At 42.0% G+C, this 24,593-nt stretch overlaps 2 protein-coding genes across 3 annotated transcripts; one reads left to right on the top strand and one right to left on the bottom strand.

Annotated features, from left to right (window-relative positions):
* Positions 1 to 1,990: 1,990 nt before the first annotated feature.
* Positions 1,991 to 23,020, bottom strand: cabp1b (calcium binding protein 1b; the record flags this gene model as incomplete). Of its 2 annotated transcripts, XM_080742527.1 has the most annotated exons (8): positions 1,991 to 2,016; positions 2,917 to 2,989; positions 3,745 to 3,819; positions 4,324 to 4,433; positions 4,884 to 5,027; positions 6,524 to 6,554; positions 9,161 to 9,328; positions 22,289 to 23,020. In XM_080742527.1, the coding sequence occupies 8 exons, from the start codon at positions 23,018 to 23,020 to the stop codon at positions 1,991 to 1,993; spliced, it is 1,359 nt and encodes a 452-aa protein (XP_080598653.1). The 2 variants fall into 2 exon arrangements, with proteins under 2 accessions (XP_080598653.1, XP_080598654.1); XM_080742528.1 differs by lacking the exons at positions 9,161 to 9,328; positions 22,289 to 23,020 and adding an exon at positions 11,068 to 11,109.
* On the top strand, positions 15,403 to 15,873 carry LOC308298852 (small ribosomal subunit protein uS19-like). The gene has a single exon (XM_080742540.1). It carries the CDS (start codon positions 15,414 to 15,416, stop codon positions 15,849 to 15,851), a length of 438 nt encoding a protein of 145 aa, XP_080598666.1. The 5' UTR covers positions 15,403 to 15,413; the 3' UTR covers positions 15,852 to 15,873.
* Positions 23,021 to 24,593: the final 1,573 nt, after the last annotated feature.

The following is a 24,593-nucleotide window of genomic DNA, read 5'->3' as shown; positions in this document are numbered from 1 at the left end:
CTTTCCAACTTTATTATCTATTCTGCTACAAATTGCTTTGTTTGTTGCATGCATAGTTCCACACAGTTAAGACAAGTAAAATAACAAAGTACCCTATGACATTTCACTTTAGCAGAATATTATATATGTATATACTGTAGCTACCCCCATATCTGTCACATTCACCTCCCGTTAGTCATGTCTCTAAAATATACACTTGGTATACTAAGATTCTTTTCCTGCATGTTCTTTTGTATCAAAGTTTTCAAAAGGTACGCTAGGCTATGTAAGTATTGCCTTGTAATGTCTCAGAAGAAGCCTGAAGGCAAATGGTGATTTCACATTTAGGGCTATATGGAGGTGTGACAGTTCAGTTTGAGTTATGTGTATTCAAACTAAAGTGAAAATATGAACATTTTTACGTTTAGACTGCTCAGTAGACACCCTCACAAAAATACAATACAAATATATTGAATTAAGTTCTCTCTCAAAATATACCTTCATAAAATCTAGTCTCTCACACCTACCATGTGAGGGAGCACCTCTCTCACACAGTCTAATTTTAAAGGATATAGATACATTTTTTAAATGAAAATCATTACAAATTTTTTTAAATGATAATACATCCACAGAGCTATTAAAAAGGTGTGGAATAAAAGTATTGCTTTTCTGCAGAAAAAATGCCTGGCTCCAGCCCCTGAATTGCTAACTATGCCCATTAAAGAATAAGGAGTGAAACTATATGAAAATTCAGGCTGAGTGTCGGGCTACCCGACACATTATTACGATGGTGAGGTAATTATTTTCAGTCCGGCAAATCTCCAGAATTATTTAGTTTACCTCTGTAAGGAATAAGCTGACCATTATCCACGTGTTCAGTGGGTAGCTTACGATATTTTCTTTCCTAAATATATTCTTGGAAGGCAGCCATCATGTTATGTTGCAAAGCACATGAGTGCTACCTTATTATGATGATGGAGAAATAGCAAACCTTAGAGTTGTTGTACTAGTGCAGCATCTAGTGGCTGAATACTGTCTGTTGCTCCTTTAATGCTATTGATCACCACACCTCATAAACTGTGCTACCGGTATGTGGTGGAGATGACTATCTGACGACTAAACTCAAATACTATATATTTTCTCTGTGTTCATGCGGAATATAATATGCAAAATCAGTAAATCATAAGTAAACAGGCCTATTGCAATAAACAAAATGACACAAATACCTATTTTCAAAAAGCTCCACGTTTAAGGGAGTTTGTAACACATATAGCTTGTATGTGTGCTTAAAATTACATAAATATAACTCTAAAGATATCTCTGATTATAAATTAAGAAGTGCATCAGTGCTACATTATACAAACTTAAATAATAGCCTTGCTCTTGCCAAATTGTAACACATATAATAGCTTAAGACAACAAACAGAAAACAATGGTGTGCCCCAAACACAAATACACAATACATATTTGATAGGATCACATGAGATAATAACATATAACCATATTCTATGTGTGCTTAAGGAGTCCTAAGCATAAGAAAAGGTATGCTGCATAAATGAGATGCTGGCATACAGTACTACTATACATGGTGACAAAGTAATGTCATAATGTTCAAGCATTTGATCTAAATATACCATATGCCCTCTACCCAAACGGTATAATCAACAACCACACCCACAGTATAAATGTTATCATCACTCAATGAAAAGGAACAATGAAAACATGAATGAGGCGAGTGGTTTTATGATGAACTCTAAAGCCTGATTTATACTTTGTCGTACGACAAATGCCACGCATCAACAATGTGTAGATCAAGTGAGCAGCATGATCCTTTGCCTGTGATTGTCAGTCTTTGTGCGTCAGTGTGGCAGTTTTAGGGCAGGGTTTGATATGTTTTCTTGTTCTGTCCATTGTTCAAAGGTTCAAGATCAGCTGTCTCTGTCTTTGTCCTTCCTTTTCTGTACCTCCTACTCCAGAAAATAAACCAGTGATCAGTTATGCTGCCGGGAGCTCATCGAGACATCATCCTCACGAATTCTGTGAATTAAGAAAAGAATAGATGTATTGTTTTACATGGCCTAAAGAATATTTAATAAGAATAGTTTAACCGCACAAACCTTAGCGTGCCCGTTCTGGGCATATCATAATAGGCGAACAATCAAATAGGTGGGCAATCGTTGAAAATAGTTTGTATCGGCTATTTTTGACAAATAGAATTGGTTTATAGGGAAAACAGTGGGACAGTCAACAAAGTACGGTATATAGGGTTTAAGCGGTTAAATCGCAAAGAAATACAAAAAGATAATTTGTGTATCCATTCTACCCTTCCAGAAAGGAATACTCTTTATTTCAGTTAAGCTACAACAATAGCTGTGACATAATTATTATTCATGGGTTGAATACATACAGTAAGACAATGTGAAACAGGCAGCTTTAATATTAAGATTTGCAACATTAGCCGCTATTTTTGTCCCAGCAGGCCTGTATGCTTCCCTTATTGGTGACATAATCTTTTGGTGTAGAGATAATCTGACAGACAGACCTATTCCGTTTATTGTTTCACCTCACTCAGTATGTTGTTAGGATATCAACCCTGTTGGGCTTTTCCTTACACGTCACTTGTACTGTGTGTGTGTGTGTGTGTGTGTGTGTGTGTGTGTGTGTGTGTGTGTGTGTGTGTGTGTGTGTGTGTGCGCGTGCGTGCGTGCGTGTGTCAGAGAGAGGTATTTAAAGGGTAATGAAGCCCTAGGCTGATTTTGTGGTCTGTTTTCCTGTACAGGTTAAAAACAGCAGAAGGGTAAAAACAGGGCAGGCTGACCTTATAGTACACCATGATGTAAACAATGCAGCTCCAGCCAAAACATTTCATAATCATGAGCTTGCAAATGTGCAAGCTATAACAATACTGTCACAAGCTGTTAGTCAGTGTTCCCTCACCTTCAAAGTCTACATGCCCATCACCATTAAGGTCAATGTCCCGTAAGATGTCCTCCAGATCTCTGTGGCCAACCTACCAAAGATAACAACTGACTGTTAACACATTTTTACAACACCAGAGATACAATTAACACACTACTAGACATAGTGGGAGAAATATGTAACAAAAAAAGGCAAATGTGTTCACTTCCGGCAGAAAGCGTGAAAATTTGCACCTAGGGGTATTTTTGTGTGCTGAATTCAAAAATTGACGGTCCCAAGCACTTTTCCCATGGGATCTGGTGGCTCTCATTCACTTACCATACTAGGGAAAAAAGACCCCCCAAAAAATCTTCTTCAAGTAGCATGTGAGGGGTCAAACTAGGTGTTTTTCGGGATTCTGAATCCATTGCAAGCATTTGTTTTGCACGAAAAACATTCCTTTCCGAGAAATGGACACAACAAAACTTTGAAAAGTGATGACTCATCACTAAACCATAGTTTGTGGGGTCCATTTCTTCCCCAAGGAATGTTTTTTGTGCAAAACAAATGCTTGGAATGGATTCAGAATCATGAAAACCCCCTAGATAGACCCCTCACATGCTACTTAAAGAAGATTTTTGGGGGGTCTTTTTTTCCTAACCCTATGGTAAGTGAATGAGAGAAAAGTGAATTTGAGAAAAGTGCTTGGGACCGTCAATTTTTGAATTCAGCGCACAAAAATACCACTAGGTGCAAATTTTCACGCTTTCTGCCGGAAGTGAACACCGTTTTCACATATTTCTCCCACTAACAGGAGAGATTATTGATGGGTAGACACAGTAAGGAATAATTTCGATGTGACCCTACCTGTTGTCCTAAAAGTTTTTTCATTGCCTCCCTGAGCTCTGCTGTGCTGATCTGGCCATCGCCGTTTGTGTCAAACTGAGAGAGAAGCGGAGAGAAATAATTGCAACAATTCTACAGTAGGCCTACCTAAGATTGTATACTGCAGTGATTCTCAACATTTTTAATTTCAAGGACCCCAATTTTGTTTGATCCTTGGGACCCCCTGCGCCATAAAATCCACACGTTAAAAGTTACTGTACCAACATAGCAAACAACAAAGTACAATATAAAAGATAAGGCAGCTTTTAAAGCAGCAGAGGTTTTGACAAAAAGCAAGAAAAACTGTAACAATGATTGGTTTGACAGGTCTATCAATGTTAGTTTCAGTAATCTATTGAAAGTGTATTTACTTTTGAGGTTTGAGAAACAAATTGGATTTTCCAGAAGAAACAAAACCTCAATGTTTCTCTGAGTAACAATTAAGGGAAATTCTATCCAATGATTATTATGTAGTGTATGTTTTAATGCAGGGTACATCACAAAAATATGATATAAACATTGCCTAAAAATTGCATGAAAAGAAAATGCTAGAAATATCACCTCCTTGAAAGCATCCCGCAGCTCTTTGACTCCAATCATGTCTGCTGTTTCAGCCAGAAGTTTTGGCCCCATCAACTCGACAAAGTCTTCAAAGTCAACATGACCTCCCACTATGAGGGCGAGAAGGAAAAGTTCACAGCAAGTGTTCAGTAATGTAAGTTCCATTTGGTTACATGTGTACACTCCCTTGAATCCCCTTTGGATGAGCAGTACAATACTGTAGAAAATAGAAAATAGACGATCTACAAGCACACAATGCCTCGCATCACGAGGCGTTGTGTGCTTGTAGATCGGCTATTTTCACTACTTTTGTGCGACATCTTGTACAGTATGATGAAGTACGGCTTTAATTTGCGAACAAACATACACATTTGAAACTAGAGATAAAGGTTTCTGCGCCGACAGTGACTGATGATATGTTGGTTATATGTGCATCAGGCCTTGAGATTCCCGTTTTATGTATTGACATGCGCAAGCTTCTTTTGAGTGCCAATAAGAAGTGGAAGTGTAAATGGTCATGCTGACAACAAAGCACTTTACACACAAACATGATTACTCACAATTCATGTTGATCTGCTGACTCAATTCAATGAGTTCCATCTCAGTTGGCATGTAGCCCATGGTTCTCATGCAGTTTCCCAGGTCTTTGCAGCCAATAAATCCATCCTTGTCTTTGTCAAACTCCCTAAATGCTTCACGTAATTCTGAGGCGGGGAGGAAAAAAAGGTGTGAATGAGAGAGGTTGCCCATTAGGAAATGACTGTCTGTACTTTTACATTTTGGGGTTCTCTTATTTTTTTTTATTGATTGAATACCTCATTAACAGTGTAAAAAGTACAGTTGTACAGTTATGGAGAACGCAAAAAGCCCTGGTTTCCATTGTGGTTCTATATATTCAATTCAGCAAGACATATAAAGACATACTTAGAATACTATACCAGAAATCATACTAGGAGCAATAAAAGTACATTTAAAGAAAACTGAAAAACTGTGTGTGTGTGTGTGTGTGTGTGTGTGTGTGTGTGTGTGTGTGTGTGTGTGTGTGTGTGTGTGTGTGTGTGTGTGTGTGTGTGTGTGTGTGTGTGTGTGTGTGTGTGTGTGTGTGTGTGTGTGTGTGTGTGTGTGTGATGAGCTCGCTCTGGTGTTGTGCCCGTGGTCGTTTCTCACTCTAGTGCAGTGGTTCTCAACCTTTTCAGGCCACAACCCAAAGAATGATCATAGTTGAACAGGGGACCCCCCCCCCCACACACACACCCTGACAAGCACTTGGAGTTGTAAGAGTTGAGGCATTACAGTTCTATTGTGAAAATAGCAGATCTACAAGCTCACAACAGGTGACAGGTGCATGGCCACTGGTCCCTTGAGTATCTTGAAAAGCAGGCCCATAGAAAGTTGCTGTATGCTGTCCTCTGCCCTGAGCCATCCCACCCTAGCATCATGAGCAGGGCTTAGGTCAGTCCTAGGTGTGATGGAGAGACTTTCTATATGTGCAATGATTGGAGCTAGGGGTGTAACGATATAGTAACTGAATATCGTTTGCAAAAGCAAAATATCGTACCGTTTTGGCTTTGTATTGTATCGTATCGTTTTAAAATACAGTAATCGGTATCGAATCGTTTTGCAATGCAAATAATTTATTGAATGGAAAGTATTTTTGCCTTGTATTTGGCAATTTTAAGAGGGAAAAAGAAAAAAAGGGGTCTAATTACCATTCTATTCCATATAGCTACTCTTGGTCTATTGATAAATGTGTGTAATCTCTGTGTTCATATCAAGGTGGGTTTGTCCATATGTGTTGAATTATAATATCCATGTATTTGCTAGATAATCACAGCGTTTACTTCCATAATAATAGATTTTTTACACGTTTTACAGATTTCATTTCTTTACAAAATAGTTACTATATCGATTTTAAATCATCGAATCGAATCGTATCTTATCGCCATGAATTAACCAATATCGTCCATGTATCGTATTGTTAACCATGTATCGTGATGCGTATCGTATCACTGTTAAAATGTATCGTTACACCCCTAATTGGAGCAATAGAGGTGGCTGCGTTTCAGGAGGGGAAATCTGGAGGGGATTTTGTCATGAGCCAGTGGTCTTGTTTGGTTCGCAGGGCACTCAGCTTTTTAAACACAGCATCAGTTGTCACCGTGGTGAGCTTAAAGTCATTTTTACATACTATATAACATACCATCCATTTCTTCTGGCCTCAACTGTCGGTCCTGTGAAGGATAAAGAAAACAAGATTAGGATTCAAACAGTTGATATTGTAAAGCAACATAGAACATAACTAGAAAGGTGTGCTCAGTAGAGTGAAGATCTCCGCCAGGAGGCATGCCCTAATACTTCAAAAAGTAATCTGGCATGTTTTCACCAGTAGGAAAAAAACAAAAGTAGAATATTATAGCCTAATACATTGCAATATGAGCATATGGCGCTCCCAGCTGCAAAGTCAGTACGATCCCATACTTAATTCTGAGCAGATGTACAAAGTCTGATTGCAAATTCTTTGGGTCAATTATCACAAAGTTGTCATTTGTTATTTATTATGGCTACACAAATTCACAATTAATTGACCATAAAACTGAAAAGTGATTGCATGTAGGATGTGATGAGCACAGCTATATCTGAAGGTGAGGTGACAGACAATGACAGCATAGTCATAGAGATTGGTTCCCATGACATATTTAACGTAGGGATGTCTGGATGAAATCACGCAAATCATTTCCCAGCATACTTAATAGAGTTGACAGTGCATAGACATTAATATTCTCATAATGTAGGGGGTTTGTGATACTATACTGTATGTTGTCAAGTTTATACAGTAGTACATGTGTATTTTGGTGTTAATCTAATATTGGCTTGCACCAAAGAACAGAACTTGTACTGTCTGCGATAGTTTTGATCCATAGCCTGAACAGATAATTTCCCTACAATGATATGTTAATAAGACCTGCCTAGTATTACACAACGCACAAACACAGACACACAGGGCCGAACGCATGATCTCCTGGAGGAGATATTAATTAGATACTGACATAGCAATGAAATAGCACCAGAAAATTAGATAAGAAAAAATACTGCCACATTGTTGTTAAATAAAGTGTGAGTGGTGTGTGTGTGTGTGTGTGTGTGTGTGTGTGTGTGTGTGTGTGTGTGTGTGTGTGTGTGTGTGTGTGTGTGTGTGTGTGTGTGTGTGTGTGTGTGTGTGTGTGTGTGTGTGTGTGTGTGTGTGTGTGTGTGTGTGTGTGTGTGTGTGTGTGCGCGCGCTTGAATCTGAAGTATTTTCACAGATGTACCGGTATGTCATTTGAAGATCGATGGCAAGGTTTAGGGTCTTGGCGAGGAGGGAATACAAAACAGATACTATGAACTATAAAGTAGTTTATTTACTAATACACTATCATTGACTCAAGACCCGTTCTCCATCTCCACCCCCACATCCCTCAACAACAACCTTTTGAGAGCCCTTCCTCGGAATGGGCCGCACAGTGTTGTCACAATGTCCCTTGTTTCTTAGGTTACGAGGTCCAGTCAGAGACATGATTGCAGAGCAAATTGCCAGAAGGACAGCGGCATTTCTGCCACCACCATGAAGTCTATTCTATACTGTGTTGTGCATTGGTGTTGCTTGGCATACATGACAGATTTTCAGTGCAATGCATTGTGTTTATTACTTCCATATTCTGCAGCAAATGTCCACATTTTAGTAGGGCAACACATGCATGCATACACGCACACAAACTGAAACACACATATCAGAGGAATTTGAGACAAACTAGAAAAAGTGTTCTTGCTGGTGGCGCTATAACAGGGTAAAGTGAAAAGGGTGGCATTCATTCCTTGGCCTAGTGGGAAAGTGTGTGCAAAATATCTCAGAAATCGTATGTTGCATAATGATTTGAGGCATTTTGTTCAAAACGGACCTACTGTATCCTGAAAACTTTGGAAAACAATGTGTTCTACAAAAGTCGGCCTCCTGGTGGTGCTATAAAAGGCAGATGTGAAAAATGCTGGGCAAGGGTTTTTCCTTGGCCTCTAGGGAGTGTGCGTGCAACGTTTCACACAAATCGGTGAGGTTATAGGTTAAAATGTGAATTGGCCTGTTATAGCGCCACCACAAGGCTGATATGAACATTGTCACGTGACATTTCTTCCTCGGCCTGGTGGGAATGTGCACGCAATGTTTCACTGAAATCGCATGCTGCGTTCATGATTTGAACTGCAAACTTTAAAAGCCAATCTTTAATAGTCAATCAAAAATCCAAAATATTCATTTAATGACTATACTGTTTATACTGTGTACAGATTTGTGTGATGTTTAGACAAAATCTGTATGTGTATTGTAAAAAAATTGTTTTACACAGATCGACCTCCTGGTGACGCTATAACAAGCCCATGTTAAAAATTGGGGGCAGAGGTTCTGTTCTGGCATCCAGGGAGTGTGTGTGCACAGTTTCACTGTGATCAAGCCAACGGTGCCGGAGATTAGCTGTTCACAGAAGGATGGACGTGCCGACGGACGGACGGACAGGGTGCAAAACATACTCTCTCGCCATGCCTTCTCCGTCTGAGACTATTAACTCTGTCAGAGACAATTAACAACAAATTCCCTACAGTATATACAGTACTGTACTGTATCACTTTTTCATTGTCTATCAATCTCCTATCTTATCCTCGCATATTGTCTGATCTTGTATCAGATGGGACAAAGACAATTCGTTGTGCACATACAGTAGTTCACAGGTCTTACTTTTATTGCATGTACCGTACTGTATGCCTACCCTACAATCTTGGCATGCACATGTTATTGTCTGGACTTACGTACAGCCTGACGGCTCTCAGCGAAGCCCTTGCGTAGAAAGATGCACGCAGGCCCCAGTACGGTGTGCATGCTGGCTCCATTCTGGGCCAGGGCTACTAGAGGCTCAAGATAGGCCCCCCCAGAGCCCCCCTCCTCACAGGACTGCACTGCTTTGTAGTTCTTCTTCTGGTCCTTGAGCCACATCCGTGGTGGAGGGGTGTCAGACACAGGTGCAGGAGCAGAGACAGGGGCAGAGACCATGACTCAGTGTGTGGTCAACAACAAAGGACCAAGCATGGAGTTGGGAGTGTGGATATCAGAGGTAAAGTCACAGGCACATGTCTGTCAGTCACAGTGCGGAGTGGAGAGGTGTCAGGTCAGGATGTGAGTCCCAAAGACATTCGCCATCACATTCAGGCGGAGGCAGATTTAGTGAAATTGATGCCATTGCCGCATCTGTCCCATAGAGTGCATCACTACACTATCATGCAGTGTGGAAACACAGAACTCTGACACCATTTTAAATAAATGGATATAAATTCACCATTTGACCGATCAGAAAGCATGTTGAGATTTGTTTGATAGATCATCCAGAGACTACTGCAATTGATTATCGAAAAGCCTTTTCAAAAGGTAACCAATAATTTGCCTACAGAGTCTAGTTGTTTAGAGGGTAAAAGAGGGTTTGATGACATAGTTGATTTACCATCAACTAAAAGATTATAGCCATTCCAGGACAGTTAATGGGAATTATATGAAGACAAATTGCTTATTTGCGCTCATTTTAATAAGGCATTATCCAGATGATATAGGACTAGAATGATGATATGAGCTTGAATTCAGCCAACCATTACATTATAACAGGGGCCAAAGAAAGGTCATCCTGAGAATGAACAGCCTCCGTTATACAGGTTAATTAAAACGAGTCACTAGCCATTGGACTCATCTATAAAGTCAAATGAGGTCATAATGTTGCTCTCTCTAATACCACAAATGTTTTCATTGTCAGGAAACGTATAGTCAGAGGCTGAAACATGACTTAATTTAAATAGCTTTTAGATAAACAATCCATAGAAAAACGAAGAGCCAAATTGCTCTATAGGCCGTTTTATTTTTAGCACAGTCTTGGGGAACATGCCACATCAACATTCCCTCTTCTATCATGAATGTTTAAAAGTAAATAAAAAGAAAATATGCAGTACACTGTATAACAAGAAATATGCATTTAATTCATTGAAGTGCACGCGCATGTGCGCACGGCCGCACACATACGCACACACACACAAACAATTATTTGTCCTCTAATACACATGACCTTCATAATCCATCTGTTACCTTGCCAGTCTCATAGCCAGCTCTTGCCTTACTACAGTGCTAACCGCAGGAAGGGATGCCCACAGGCTAATCTGACCAAGTGAGGCATGGATACAGCCAGCAAAATACTATGAAGCATGCACGCACTAGAACTTATATAACAAGAAAATGTTTAAACAATATCAAGGGGTGAGGTCAAGCAAGAACCTCTCAAACATGAAATGGTACTCCAACTCTGGACACATGGCATCAAGAGTTTCTTACAGGATGTGCAGCTGCTGACAGGAATGCCGGGCTGTACATTGAGAGGCTGAGAGCACAAGTTTCTGTCAAGTCAGCCTGTTCCCCTGTTAGCAAACATCGGTGAGTTGTATGCAACAACACAATGGGGCAAAGAATTGTCTCCTCCATGTTAAACATGCTATAATTCCTAACAACTCAAGACAAGGATATTAGCTCAGGATATTAGCTGGTCAATTCCAATTCAGAAGCCAGGGTTGGAAAAGACAGGTCAAATAGCTCAGAGTTGGGACAAATAGTGAGACAAACATGCACACGAACATCCAAGTGAGTACAGGAAGACCACAACCAGATCATAACCTCAGGAAGAATCTTACCTTCTTGGAGAAATGTTTAAGCGATTTAACAGAGTTGCCCATAGTAAAATCCTCCTTGTATTATGTGTTCTCTCTAACCCTGTCTGTGTTAGTATGCCTGTCTGTGAGCGCACGTGTATGCATGTGTGTTTGCATATGCATATGTTTCCAGGCATGCATGGGGTAAAGAGTGAGTAGATAGGAAAATAAGAGACAGTTCAGTGGGTCATTGACTAAAATAAGAGGACATTTTAAGAAAGACAGGGAGGGAAAATGAGAGATTAGGTGCGGGGATGAGTAAAGGGGGTACAGCAATTCTAGAAAACATAGAGGGGAGGATACTCAGAGTGAGGGGAGGTTACTCAGATTCAAGGGTATACAAGGAAATAATAAAGATCAAGTGAAAGCGGGGAAAAATAGGTAAACAAAGAATGAAGGGAAGATCAGAGAAAAACTAAAACAGCGGGAGAGGAAACATGCATGTGGTCAAAAAAATACGCGGCAAGACGCAAGCGCCCCAAGTAGGATTAGAAAGATTGCTTATTCATTCGCTCTCCATCCTCTCTGCTTCAGTTCTGTCTCTCTCTCCCTCGCTTCCTCTGTGAGGCTGTCAATTCCTCTCTTTCCTTCTCTGTCTCTCTCTCTATCCCCCACTTTCCTCTTCCCCTCTCTCTCTCTCTCTCTCTCTCTCTCTCTCTCTCGCACATTTTAGACCATCTATGAAGGGAGAATGTGACAAAGAGGCTCGTTTGGTCAAGCATATTACCTTCCCCTGAGCAAGACAGCGGAGACACTAATCCAAACACACACACACACACACACACACACACACACACACACACACACACACACACACACACACACACACACACACACACACACACACACGTGCACATACACTCGATTAGACATACATGGATGTGAGGCTCTAGAGCTAAAAATATAACTCTCTCTCTCTCTCTTTCTCTCTCTCTCTCTCTCTCTCTCTCTCTCTCTCTCTCTGTCATTCTCCCCATAAACCCCCTGCACTGTAAAAACCTGAGTGTTGATTTGAAGCTACTTATTTTAATGGATAAAACGTTTTAACAATTTCTATGGTATAGTTAGTATGCATAGCATTATAATGCAATACTAGAAAAAAATGCTCCTTGGAGCACAGGTCTCCGCAAGGTCATTTAGGTTATTGTGGGCCAGCAATGTTTGCCATTCGCCAATCAGGATGGATTATGAAAAATCGGACAGATCCGTCTTGATCATTTTTGAGGGTAAAGAATTGTTTTGCAAAAATCGGTCTCCTGGTGGCGCTACAATAGGGCAATGTTAAGGGTGGCATTTGTTCCTCAACGTAGTGCGCATGTGTGTGCAAAGCTTCACAGTGATCAGATGCTGCGTTCATATATTTATTTTATAGCAGTGATAGCTGAGTGGTTAGTGACCATACCTAGGACTCTGGAGGTCCCAGAGGTCGTAGGTATGATTCCCTGCTCCAGCTATCACTGCTCCCCTTCCCTCGCGCTCCTTGTTGGCAGCACTGGGTTCAGCTGGGTTAAGCTGAAAAACTCTAAATTCTAATTTGCAGCATTTTGTGAATTATTTTGTGAACTCCAGATTGTACACTAGATAGATACGCTGCATGTTATCTTTATTGTAAATCAAACATCGAGTGTGTACCTTGACCATCAAGGAAGTTAAATTAAGGACTACGATTCTTTTCTGGGAACCATCTCTCTCTGCCCCTACCAGTACCATTACTTGAGCTTTCAAACATGGATAGAGAAGTATGCGCATGTCAAGGGCTTGAATTCAGATCAAAGTCAAAATATGCAAATGCTGAATATAAGAAATGGGTTATGTATCACTAAGGCTTAATTCATGCTCTGACGTGCTGTCACTCAGCGAAAATAGCAGATCTACAAGTTTGCAGATCAGCTATTTTTGGTGCATGCCACCTTTGTGTAGGAAAGTGTACATTGGGCTTAAGAATGCAAAAAAACATACATAGAGTAAACACAAATGCACAAATGTACATGGAGTCACTCACCACACACGCACGCACACGTGCACGGCACACACACGCACGCACGCACGCACGCACGCACGCACACACACACACACACACACACACACACTAAGGTAAGGAATATACAGGGTTCCCACGGTCATGAAATTCCTGGAAATATTTTGAAATTAGAAAAATATTTTTCCAGTACTGGAAACGTTTTGGAATTGATCAAGGGTCCTGGAAGGTCCTGGAAAAAAATACCTATGCATTGTCTTTGGTTATTGATTTTGTTAATACCTCTGAAATGACAAATTAAACATTGGCCAAATTGTCAAATATTAGAGGCAGAAATTGTGTTGCGAGGCGTTGTGAGCATGTAGATCGGCTATTTTCACAATAAAACCGTGCTATACAAAATTCCTCAACTCTTAGTGCTCGACTCGTCAGGGTGGGAGGTCCCCAGCTCAAATATGATTATTTTCGGGGGTCACAACCTGAAAAGGTTGAGAACCACGGACATACACTACCTGTCTTTAGGCATTGCATATTGGAGTAAGCGACTCGTTATTGAGCTGAATATAGTCCTGGAAATCGGGTTAAATATTCTGGAAACGTTTTGGAAAAGTTATGGAAATTAAGATGTGTGGGAACCCTGAATATAGAACCCGGCCAACATAGGGATCCACTCCTCCCGCAACACATCTCACATTCACTGTCACACTCCATCCTCTCCCTGTTTGACCTAATCTGTTCTGTCTTGTCTTAACATCCATTCCGTAACATCCATTACACCAAACCCGTCTTGTGTCTCTCTTTAATTCAAATTGTCTTTGTTTTTTTGTCTTTGCTGCTCTGCATGTGAATCACCGGGGCCTCTCACCGGAGGCTCATTGTGAACTTCACAACACATCAGACAACATCAGACACAGGAGCAGTCAGCTCTCATAACGTCAGCCTGGGGAGGATGCTGGCATGCAATCTCTCTCTCTCTCTCTCTCTCTCTCTCTCTCTCTATCCTTGCTCTGTGTCATGCACGCACTTTGCTGGTTAAATAGTTACTTACAGTACACAGGATCAGGCACGTGCACACATAGACATGAAAGGGGGCTTGAGTCCCTGCCCTTTTATCCGTCTGCAAAAAGCGCCCTCTCTCCAGACCATGAATGCAGTTTTACTTTGGCCAGTCAAAGAAACGCAAATGCCCTCTTTTCAGGCCATACATGAAGGCAGTATTTAAGAGAATTGCCTTGTTCAAACTCTCCTGAACGTGAATGCATCTTATGTTGAAAGAATTGCCCTCTCTGTGTAGAAATCCATGCCGTATCCAGTATTGCCTTTTTTATGCTTAGTTTTGTGTGGTATCAAGTACTGAAAATAGCCGACCTCCAAGCTCACTCTGCGACGCGTTGTCAGCTTGGAGGTCTGCTATTTTCAATATTTTCACCAAAAGGTCCTTTTAGAAATGTCATCCCCTGCCTCTCTAACATTCTCTGCACGTCCCTGCACAGGATAGTATATCACATGATAAAATGACACAGATGAATGATTTTGAGATCGTGTCTATCATTGCAATGGTCATACATTGCCATATAGTGTACTGTATTATGGATATGATACCATTTTAAATATGTATTATGGCAGTGGTACTGTACTGGCACATGCCGGCAGAAATGCAAAACAGTCACAGTTGAATATGCAAGGAAGGCAGCTAATTCCAAGAGGAAATATGAATAATTGCTTTCGCTGTTTAATGAAGATTTTGAGGTCAAAGATAATCCAGTGTGATCCTCTTCCATCAAGTGCGTTAAATGAGCTGTGAGATGTGGGAGGGGTACACGGAGGATGATTATAGTAACGGCTCGGATGCTCCTATCATGCTTTCTCTTCAACCACTCAAGCATGCAAGGATTCTTCAATTATTGTCATATCATTCTATTGCTTACTTTAATAACTTACTGATTAATCTAATAATCAAAATCGCACCTGTGCAAAACTGCTCACTGCATGGTATTAACTATCAAAAACTACACACATGCATACTGTATCTCCTTGTATGGGCCGTTCTGTCCGTTACATCAGCTGTGGTGGTGTCGGTCTCTGCGTACTTTCTATGACGTTAGTCTCGTGTGACGTTAGTCTCGTGTGACGTTAGTCTTGTGCTCATATGGACATAGGGACCTAAAGCCGCTGTATGGAATCAAATCGAATTCCAGAAATCTCTGTGTCTGTCTCATTTTCATGCCCAAATATGGAGTGGCTGATGTCATAGTACTGCCATCTTATTATTGACATCACACTCTCCTCCAAGTACTTCAAGATACGGGAATTGTACTAGCTTGCTCTTTCCCCCGGAATTTCAGGCAAGATGGCCGATACCGAGATCAAGAAGAAGCGCACCTTCAGGAAGTTCACCTACAGGGGTGTTGACCTGGACCAGCTTCTGGACATGTCCTATGAGCAGCTGATGCAGCTGTACTGTGCCCGCCAGAGGAGGAGGCTGAACCGTGGCCTCCGCCGCAAGCAGCAGTCTCTCCTGGAGCGCCTGCGTAAGGCCAAGAGAGAGGCTTCCCCCATAGAGAAGCCTGAGGTTGTCAAGACCCACCTGAGAGACATGATCGTCCTGCCCGAGATGGTTGGCTCCGTGGTGGGCGTGTACAATGGCAAGACCTTTAACCAGGTTGAAATCAAGCCTGAGATGTGTGGTCACTACCTGGGGGAGTTCTCCATCACCTACAAGCCCGTCAAGCACGGTCGCCCCGGTATCGGAGCCACACATTCCTCCCGTTTCATCCCTCTGAAGTAGAAGGGCTGTTATTGTTGTATAACCACATGGGTATCCGGAGTCCCTCAATACTAGTATTGTTTTCTGTTATTGTGGGGAAAGCTTCCACTGACAATAGCTGATCGACAAGCTCACAATGTGACGCAGCGCCAAGTTTGGAGTGGACAGGTCAGGCGGTTCTTGAGATGCGCGTGACACAATCTCTCACTCAATCTCTCACGAACGCACGCTTTCACTCACTCACTCACTCACTCACTCACTCACTCACTCACTCACTCACTTATATAGACTAACTCATTTATAGATAGACTAAGGGATAATACTACTAGTATGGTACAGTAGATCAGAGATACAGTATGCCCGAGATAACAGGCATAGTATGTTCAAGACAACAGAGGTCTGTCCTGAGAGATAGCTTAGGCATACAATAAATCATGCTTCTGACCTTCATGCTCATACCAACTTGACCGTGGCGTGGGCAGAAACATACAGTCATCAACTTCCACTATATTAAAACTCATTCTGTGCCAATGACATTTTTTTTTTCCAATAGCCCTGGGTGCCAATGACGGTTTATGACGGTTTTTGTGTTTTTTACATAGAAAAAATGTGTAAAAAAGATGTCAAAATGACCTGAGAGATCAGAGAGATGCTTTTCTCTGTTTGTGTGTTCGCTCCCTCGTTTAGCTGATTGAGAAAATGTGTGTTCATGTGTGTTCATTCTAGTGGATGGACACTTTTTTTCATTCAAACAGCTCTATCTCTGGAACCATTTTTTAACCAAAAGAAATATAAAAAAAAAACTTTTTTTTTCATTGCATAGTAAAGAAAAACATACAAAATCCTGGCACAGCTACCTTGGAGCCATTTTGGCATTTGGCACAGAATGAGTTAAAGCAAATTGTTTAGCCAAATTACAAGAACAAAAATGCTATTACATATTAATCAATTACAGACACACGCGCAAGCACACACACATGGACGCACACGCGCGCGTGCACACACACACACACACACACAAAGGTGGTGAAAACCACCTTTCTCTTGGCCAATTCTGCATACTGTACATTACAGAAATATCTGTCTAAAAATTGCCTCTTGTACCGTTTCCATGTTAAAGGCATACTACAGTAGCCTATATAACGTGTTGTCCACAACAACAAAACACTCCCCTTGATCCTTCTTCACCCAGATCTGTCTCTTAGTCATCCATACATCAATCTTTGCAATCTGCCGCCTTGTTTCCGCTGAGGACTCAGTTCAGTCTGACTGAGGAAGGGAGAGATCGGAGGGTTGATTGAGTATGAGAGGAAAAGGCGAGGTGAGTTAGCACAAATCTCAGCTGCCTGCTTAGTGCTTACAAAATGTAAAAAGTAATACAAATAAAAAGGGGGCACGGTGGCGCAGTTGGTAGCGCTGTCGCCTCACAGCTAGAGGTCCTGAATTCAATTCCCGCCGAGGGACACTGTGGGCGCTGAGGGTGTGTTTCCTCCTCCACGTCTTTCTGTGTGGAGTTTGCATGTTCTCCCTGTTTCTCCATGAGGGTAGATACCCTCACAAAAACATGCAGTAATCCTGGTTTCTATAAAACCTCCCCCTGGCCAGCCGGGGCTTCCCAGACATGGCAGAGGGAGAGCAGAAACCAGGATTACAGGTTAGGCAATTGGCACTGGGTGAAAAAATGGGTTACAAAATCGTGGGATAAGTAAAAGTAATAAATACATAATAAACCTCAGGTGAGACTAGTATAGGTAAGATCTCTCTCTCTCTCTCTCTCTCTCTCTCTCTCTCTCTCTCTCAAACTGTCTCTTTCCCATGGACACTAAATAGTGCTTGCTGCCTCTACTATTCCTCCATTTATCTAAATTCTACATAACTTCCATTTGAAGCAATTCAAGAAGTGGGTCTTTACCATTAATTATTTATTATTAAGCAATAATTATAAATAACTACAGTCCCATTTGAATAGAGCATGACAAGTCTGTACTGTAATTTTAGAGCTGCAAAGAATGTTGTTGTTTTAAAAGGGATGATTGAGTCCCAAAAGACACAATTGGGTGTGAAGATCTTTCACTAGAGGGCTGTGTCTGAAAATAGTAGCAAGGCTGTCGCAGGGACAAAAACGATGCATGCTCTGTTCTTCAAGGTGTTTTGTGTAAACTGGATTGGGTTATAACTAGAACTGCACTCTGTCGAGGTGCCAACTTGCGCCTTGTGCATAAGTAGGCCATACATGGCCTACCTGTGTGCCAATAGAACGTGCCATGAGGTGCGCTCACCACTGGCATCATCAGGAATGCTGATCCCTCATTGGCTGTTAATGATGACGTTGCCAGAAATGCTGGTCCCTGATTGGGCTATGGGCTTAAATACGGACAGACACCGACAGACATACATACGTACATACACAGCCGAACACAGTACTTGCGTGCTCTGCTGGCACAAGTAATAATATAAGACCTTCAAGAAGCGAGTACAGATAGGAAAAAAGCTTTTTCTTCCTTTAACATAGGTACACACAGGATATGAAGTAGTTTGTTTCAGCTAATGAATAAAACAAATATTTACAACCATACTGTATGCCTGTCAGCCAACGGAACACACGTAACTGCATTTGTGCTGATTCTAACCTTCACACTTGCCATTTGTTAACTCAGCTCAGGCAGGCTCATAAAAATGTTTGCACTGGAATTTGTGCTTTCCACCAATTTTCCAACATGCTTTGTCAGCTACAGTACCATATCCGAAGGATTTGAATATCTTTACAAACACAAAAAGGGCTCCTCTCCTCCAGCCTCTTATAATCAGGTCTTTGGGCAAGCTATTTTTAGACCTCCCTGGCAGCCAATGCATTCTGTAGGGATTTTATGCAGCAGACCTTGACGTTACATAAGAAAATATGAAATATAGTTATTTCTTGTGTGAGTATTATCTCACTCTACAGTCAGCAGCACTGTACAGTTATATCTTTTCAAAGACGACTTATGGCTTCTCAGTCTGAGTATGTGGGCATATCGGCTCAAATTAAGTGCAGCTCCATAATATGACAGCTGACCAGACCTGTGTGCATTAAAATGCATGCACAAACTCTACATCGCTTTCTTTCACTCATCTCTCTCTCTCTCTCTCTCTCTTTCTCTCTCTCTCTCTCTCTCACGCACGCTCAGACACACACACGCACGCACGCACGCACGCACGCACGCACGCACGCACGCACGCACACACACACACACACACACACACACACACACACACACACACACATTCAAATTGAATTATAAATATAAAAACGTATTTGTACAATATCAGTCTTATCATGATATCACAGAAATATGAAGCAGTCCATACTTGAATTGAACTACAGTAGTGCCTGATTTATAAGTACATGCCGGATCATCTCGTTGTGAGCTTGTAAATCAGCTGTTTGGGGTGTGCGACGCCGGTATGCAACCAAGTATAAATGAGGCCTATAAGACTGAAATGTTCTGCTTCAGTTTCAAAACACAGACTATTTACCAACCACGCTATTTGAATTATACTCTGTCCCAGAGGTTCTCAACCTTAACTTTAACTCCCCTTAACTTTGACAGTGTACAAATGGAACCATTGTTGTACATTGTGGAAGTTACAGGCATCTAAGGGTATAAATTTAGACTCCCATAAAAGGAACCCAGAGAGTCCCTGAAATCTTTGAAATCTTTGAGATCCACTGCTCTGGTGTACAATGGTATGACGCAAAACATCCCACATAAAAAGAAAAGCACATCTGCTATTTTCAGCGTGCGACATCGTGGTACGTCAAAGTATAAATCAGGCTTATCTGTAGTAGGCCAACATTTGAAGGTGATTAAAAGCACTCAGTACAATCACCAATTTACTCTATTCCACCACTTCCGCCAATAGTTCATTATCAACTTGGCACGTGCACACATAAAGAGGGCTTGAGCCCCTGCCCTTTTATCCAGCTGTAAAAAGTGCCCTCTCCAGACCATGAATGCAGTTTTTACTGGGAGCGTTTCGCTGTTACTTCGTGTCATCTTTTCGACACCCAACTCTAGCCTTACCCTAAACCTAACCTCTGTGGGGTGAGTCGCTAACCCTCCCGACGCTCCTTTGTCGAAATGACGGTCGTTCGAAAGAGCGAGATTTCCCTGTTTTTACTTTGGTGAAAGAAATGCAACTGCCCTCTTTCCATTCCATATCTGAAGGCAGCATTCAAGAGAATTGTCTTGTCCAAACTGTCATGAACCTGAATGCAGCATCTTATGTTCAAAGAATTGCCCTCTCTATGTAGAAATCCATGCCGTTACACCACAGCTCCAGTATTGGCTTGATTATGCTTAGTTCAGTGTGGTATCAAGCACTGAGAATAGCCGACCTCCAAGCTCACAACGCGTCACAGCACGTCGCGTTGTGAGCTTGGAGGTCGGCTATTTTCGATATTTCCACCAAATGGCCCTTTTAGAAGTTTCAGCCCCTGCCTTTGTGTACTGTTTCTGCCCGATTATGATCTCCGCCAGGGCCGGCCAGTGTCCCACCCTGAAAATAGCCAAGCTCGCAACGCATAGCAGCAGGACCGTAAAAAAGCATAAATCAGGCTTCAAAACTCGACTGATGCTCTGGCCTGAAATGAGTCTAGTTATTCCTGGCACATATTAGCACGTGGGGCGCAGTGATTGTCTTCTCTTGGGCTTTTAAAAATCCAACACTGAGTGAGGAATCTCGGTGACACAGAGGAAATACAGAAGAAAATAGGTAGCTTATTGATTGGTAATCAGATAAATGTAGTGCCTTGAGGTGAATTGTTAGTACAGGTTGTGAAGGTGATTGATGCAGGAAGGAAGAGATGGAAACGTGTTTAACTATGGACCCTCACTCACCACAGTACCCTTTCACCGGCAGTGTACTTATTAGCCTAAATGTACAGTATGTCAATACGGTTTGTTCTCTAATAGCGAGAGTGCTCATTTGATTTCACTCATTACCTATTAATTTGAGAAAAATGTTTTACTCACCTGTGTGTGTGTGTGTGTGTGTGTGTGTGTGTGTGTGTGTGTGTGTGTGTGTGTGTGTGTGTGTGTGTGTGTGTGCGTGCGTGCGTGCGTGCGTGCGTGCGTGCGTGCGTGCGTGCGTGCGTGCGTGCGTGCGTGCGTGCGTGCGTGCGTGCGTGCGTGATGTGATGTGATGTGACGTTTTTATCCCTGCAAAGTTTTCTACCGAGCTGAAAGATGATATCCCTGCCTTTACTCATACTCAGGTGACAGGCCTTATTCATATCGGGGCGCATGACCCAGCCCAGACCCACCCTGTAGCCCCCCTCCATCAAACTAATGGTTATCAGGTACATATTTCTATTTTGGACTGAAAACATACATTACATTTTAATCTGCTCAGTAGGTGAATGGGTGTGTGTAGTCACGCTTGGCTTGAGCCATTTATACTTTGTCGTACAATGAATGGAGCTTAAATTCTGCATTAGCTTGCACTTTTCCTTTCCACTTGTCTCTCGTGTAGGATGTAGACTGTGATGTGAATCATTTGCATCGGAATTTTGATTATTCACCATATAGGGCTATGCATCTTTAACAAACAAATAAAACCAGGGCCATTCAAAAGCACTTGGATTTCATCAGCTGTGGAAAAACTGACACTACATTGTCACTGATCAAAGATATTGATTCTGTCAAAAATACAGGTGATTGGACTACATTTTCTATGCAAGGCTGTCATGATAACCAAACTATACGAGATATCTCGCTGTTTATCTCTAGATCGGAGCCACTTTCATTTACTTCTTGAGATATCTAAATTGTCTTGTTATTAACAATGCATAGTTATTTTGGTATATGTATAACTTGTAGACATTACACTACACAAACATGTAACCTTTACATGCAGCAGGATGCATCAATGAACCCATATGGTGATATTGAATTAGATTTTTGTTGGATGTTGTTCATGAAATGATATGCTTCAAATTCCAATCATCAAGACATAAAGAGATCAACCATGAAATAAATTGTTCAAGGCAAATTTAGACCTACAAATTAAAGGAGTAGTTCACCCCCAAAATGACTTTTTTTCTATTGATTACTCATGCCATGGAGAGTAGAGTTCAATAATATTTTTTGGTTTTTATGACATTCCTAAGACAAAAATTTGATTCGAGTAAATTTATCCCCCATTGATTCCGGATGGTGACCCGTTTCGAAACGGGTCACCATCCGGAACGAATGGGGGTAAATTTATTGTTTTTTGTCATTTTTGTCTTAGGAATGCGACAAAAAACTAAAACTATTATTGAACTCTAGTCTCCATGGCATGAGTAATCAATAGAAAAAAAGTCATTTTGGGGGTGAACTACTCCTTTAACTTCAGTTTTGAGTTTAATTTACAAATAGTCTATTAAAGTAGTTTATTTTTAATAGTTTATTTTAGTCAACAACTCATGTCCTTACCTGCCCATAGACTGACTTGACTATTGGGTGAAGACTGGAGTCACTAGCCGAGGTTGTGCTCAGTCTCTTAGAGATGCGGCTGGATGCGGGCTGGACGGGAGCGCTCCCCGCAGGTGCATCAGAATTTAGACTGGAAGACGATGACCCGACGTAGATTTTCTCCTTGGATTCAAAGAAGAAAGCGGTGTCGTCGTCTTCGTCCGCGTGCTTTGGGTAGGAAGGAGTCGGTGATGGCGAGGTGTCCTGGAAAGAGATGCATCGGTGTGGCGCTGGCACCCGCTCACCTCTGGAGGAATCGGGATGGTGATGTCTGGAGGACTTGGAGGCTTTACTGCGCTGGCTCCGATCCATCCTGTGCCTCGCGTCCTCTTGGCCATAACCGTCATCCACGACCACGGGGCTTGTCTGTCGGTGGGACTGGCTCTTGTGTGGCCGATTCTCACCTGCATATCGAGAGCCGGCGTGCCTAATAGTCGGTTGACAGAGAGGTCTGCGGGCGCTTGCCTCGCAGTCATCGGTCCAGCACGCGTCCTCGGTCAAACTACCTGATTCAGCGCGGGTAGGAGGCGGAGGATGATGATGATGATGATGATGATGATGATGATGGTGACTCCGGTGACTGCGGTGAGAACGCGACCCCTGTTCCGAGTGCGCAGACCTGCGGCTCGCCGCTGAGGAATGAGATCTCAGCAGGGAGGTGGTGGATTCGCTTTTTGGGAGAGAAGAGCTCATTGTTGCTGTATAGCTTTCTTGGCCGGCGTGCGCTTCTGCAGTTGTCAAGCCAGCTATAAAGCTGGAGGTCGTCTAAAGGAAAGTAGCTGGTTCACCACGTGTAGGTGTTCTGCAGGATGCAGCCTCCTCCTCCTCCTCCTTGATGAGAGCAGCAGCCAGTAGGACCAACACTCTGCAGCGTGGATTAGCACGCAGTGAAACCTATATAGACCTAATAGAACCCACCTACCCAATCAGCGTGATGATGATGAGGATGATGATAACGTTCGCACCCACGACCACCTGCGCCCGTCATTAACAATTAACTTGAAAAATGTATATGAGCAAACGATTTGTATGCGGTCGGAGTCTTGCGGACTTCCTGCAGGTCCAAAATGAAGTATGGGTGTAAACAATGATTTTGGTTCTGCTGCTACCATTAGGCATGTAGGCTAAACGCTGCAGCATTTTAAGCCTAAAGCCATATGTTCGACTCACTTCACCGATTTGCCATAGCCCTGAATACATGACTATCATATAGTACATGTATATGATAGTCATGTATTCAGGGCTACGATGTGCCAGTGTCAGTGACAGAGACAAACACAGACCCTGTCTGTGTTACGGTTTTTAACGAACATGTGTTAACACTATTTTAAAGAAAAGGGAAAGAGCAAGAGGCAAAGAGGTGATTAAACTTGCTTTGTTTTACTCGGTCCTGAATAAGATCATAATGCAGATCACGTGCAGGAGAGAGGAACAGACTTTCCATTACCTTCAAGAAATGATCAGAAACCAGTAACGTAGGCTATCTAACATAATGATGCAAATTAATAATGTTTCGCTGTGTCCTCAAGTCCTTGAGTCACTTTCTTAATGACTTAATTAGCCTACTTCTTTACAGAGATTCTTAAAGGAGTAGTTCACCCCCAAAATGACTTTTTTTCTATTGATTAGTCACGCCATGGAGACTAGAGTTCAATAATATTTTTAGTTTTTTGTCGCATTCCTAAGACAAAAATGCGATAACAATAAATTTACCCCCATCCGGAATCAATGGGGGTAAATTTACTCGAATCAAATTTTTGTCTTAGGAATGTGACAAAAACCAAAAAATATTATTGAACTCTAGTCTCCATGGCATGAGTAATCACTAGAAAAAAAGTCATTTTGGGGGTGAACTACTCCTTTAACGAGAGGCTTGCAACAAACATTTAGTATAGGCCTATATCCACACCTTTTAGTCCCCTCCACGTGTGTGTGTGTGTGTGTGTGTGTGTGTGTGTGTGTGTGTGTGTGTGTGTGTGTGTGTGTGTGTGTGTGTGTGTGTGTGTGTGTGTGTGTGTGCGTGCGTGCGTGCGTGCGTGCGTGCGTGCGTGCGTGCGTGCGTGCGTGCGTGTTCGTGTGTGAACTTAACTTTCAGTATCAGGGACAGCGCTATACCTCCACGTCACTCCCAGTGGATGAGGTGCCCCTACTTCTAACGTGTGTGTGTGTGTGTGTGTGTGTGTGTGCGCGCGTGAGTGCGTGCGCGTGTGCGTGTGCGTGTGAGAGAGAGAGAGAGAGTTTCTATGTGTGTTTGAACCTATGTGTG

The sequence above is a fragment of the Nannobrachium achirus genome (genome assembly GCF_963921795.1).
Source record: "Nannobrachium achirus genome assembly, chromosome: 15".
NCBI lineage: Eukaryota > Metazoa > Chordata > Actinopteri > Myctophiformes > Myctophidae > Nannobrachium > Nannobrachium achirus.
Note: the sequence above shows the minus strand (reverse complement) of the source record. Positions and strands in the feature narration are given on the sequence as shown.

Coding starts and splice junctions, on each gene's coding strand:
- LOC308298852 (XM_080742540.1), top strand. CDS start 15,414: ATGGCCGATACCGAGATCAAGAAGAAGCGCACCTTCAGGAAGTTCACC.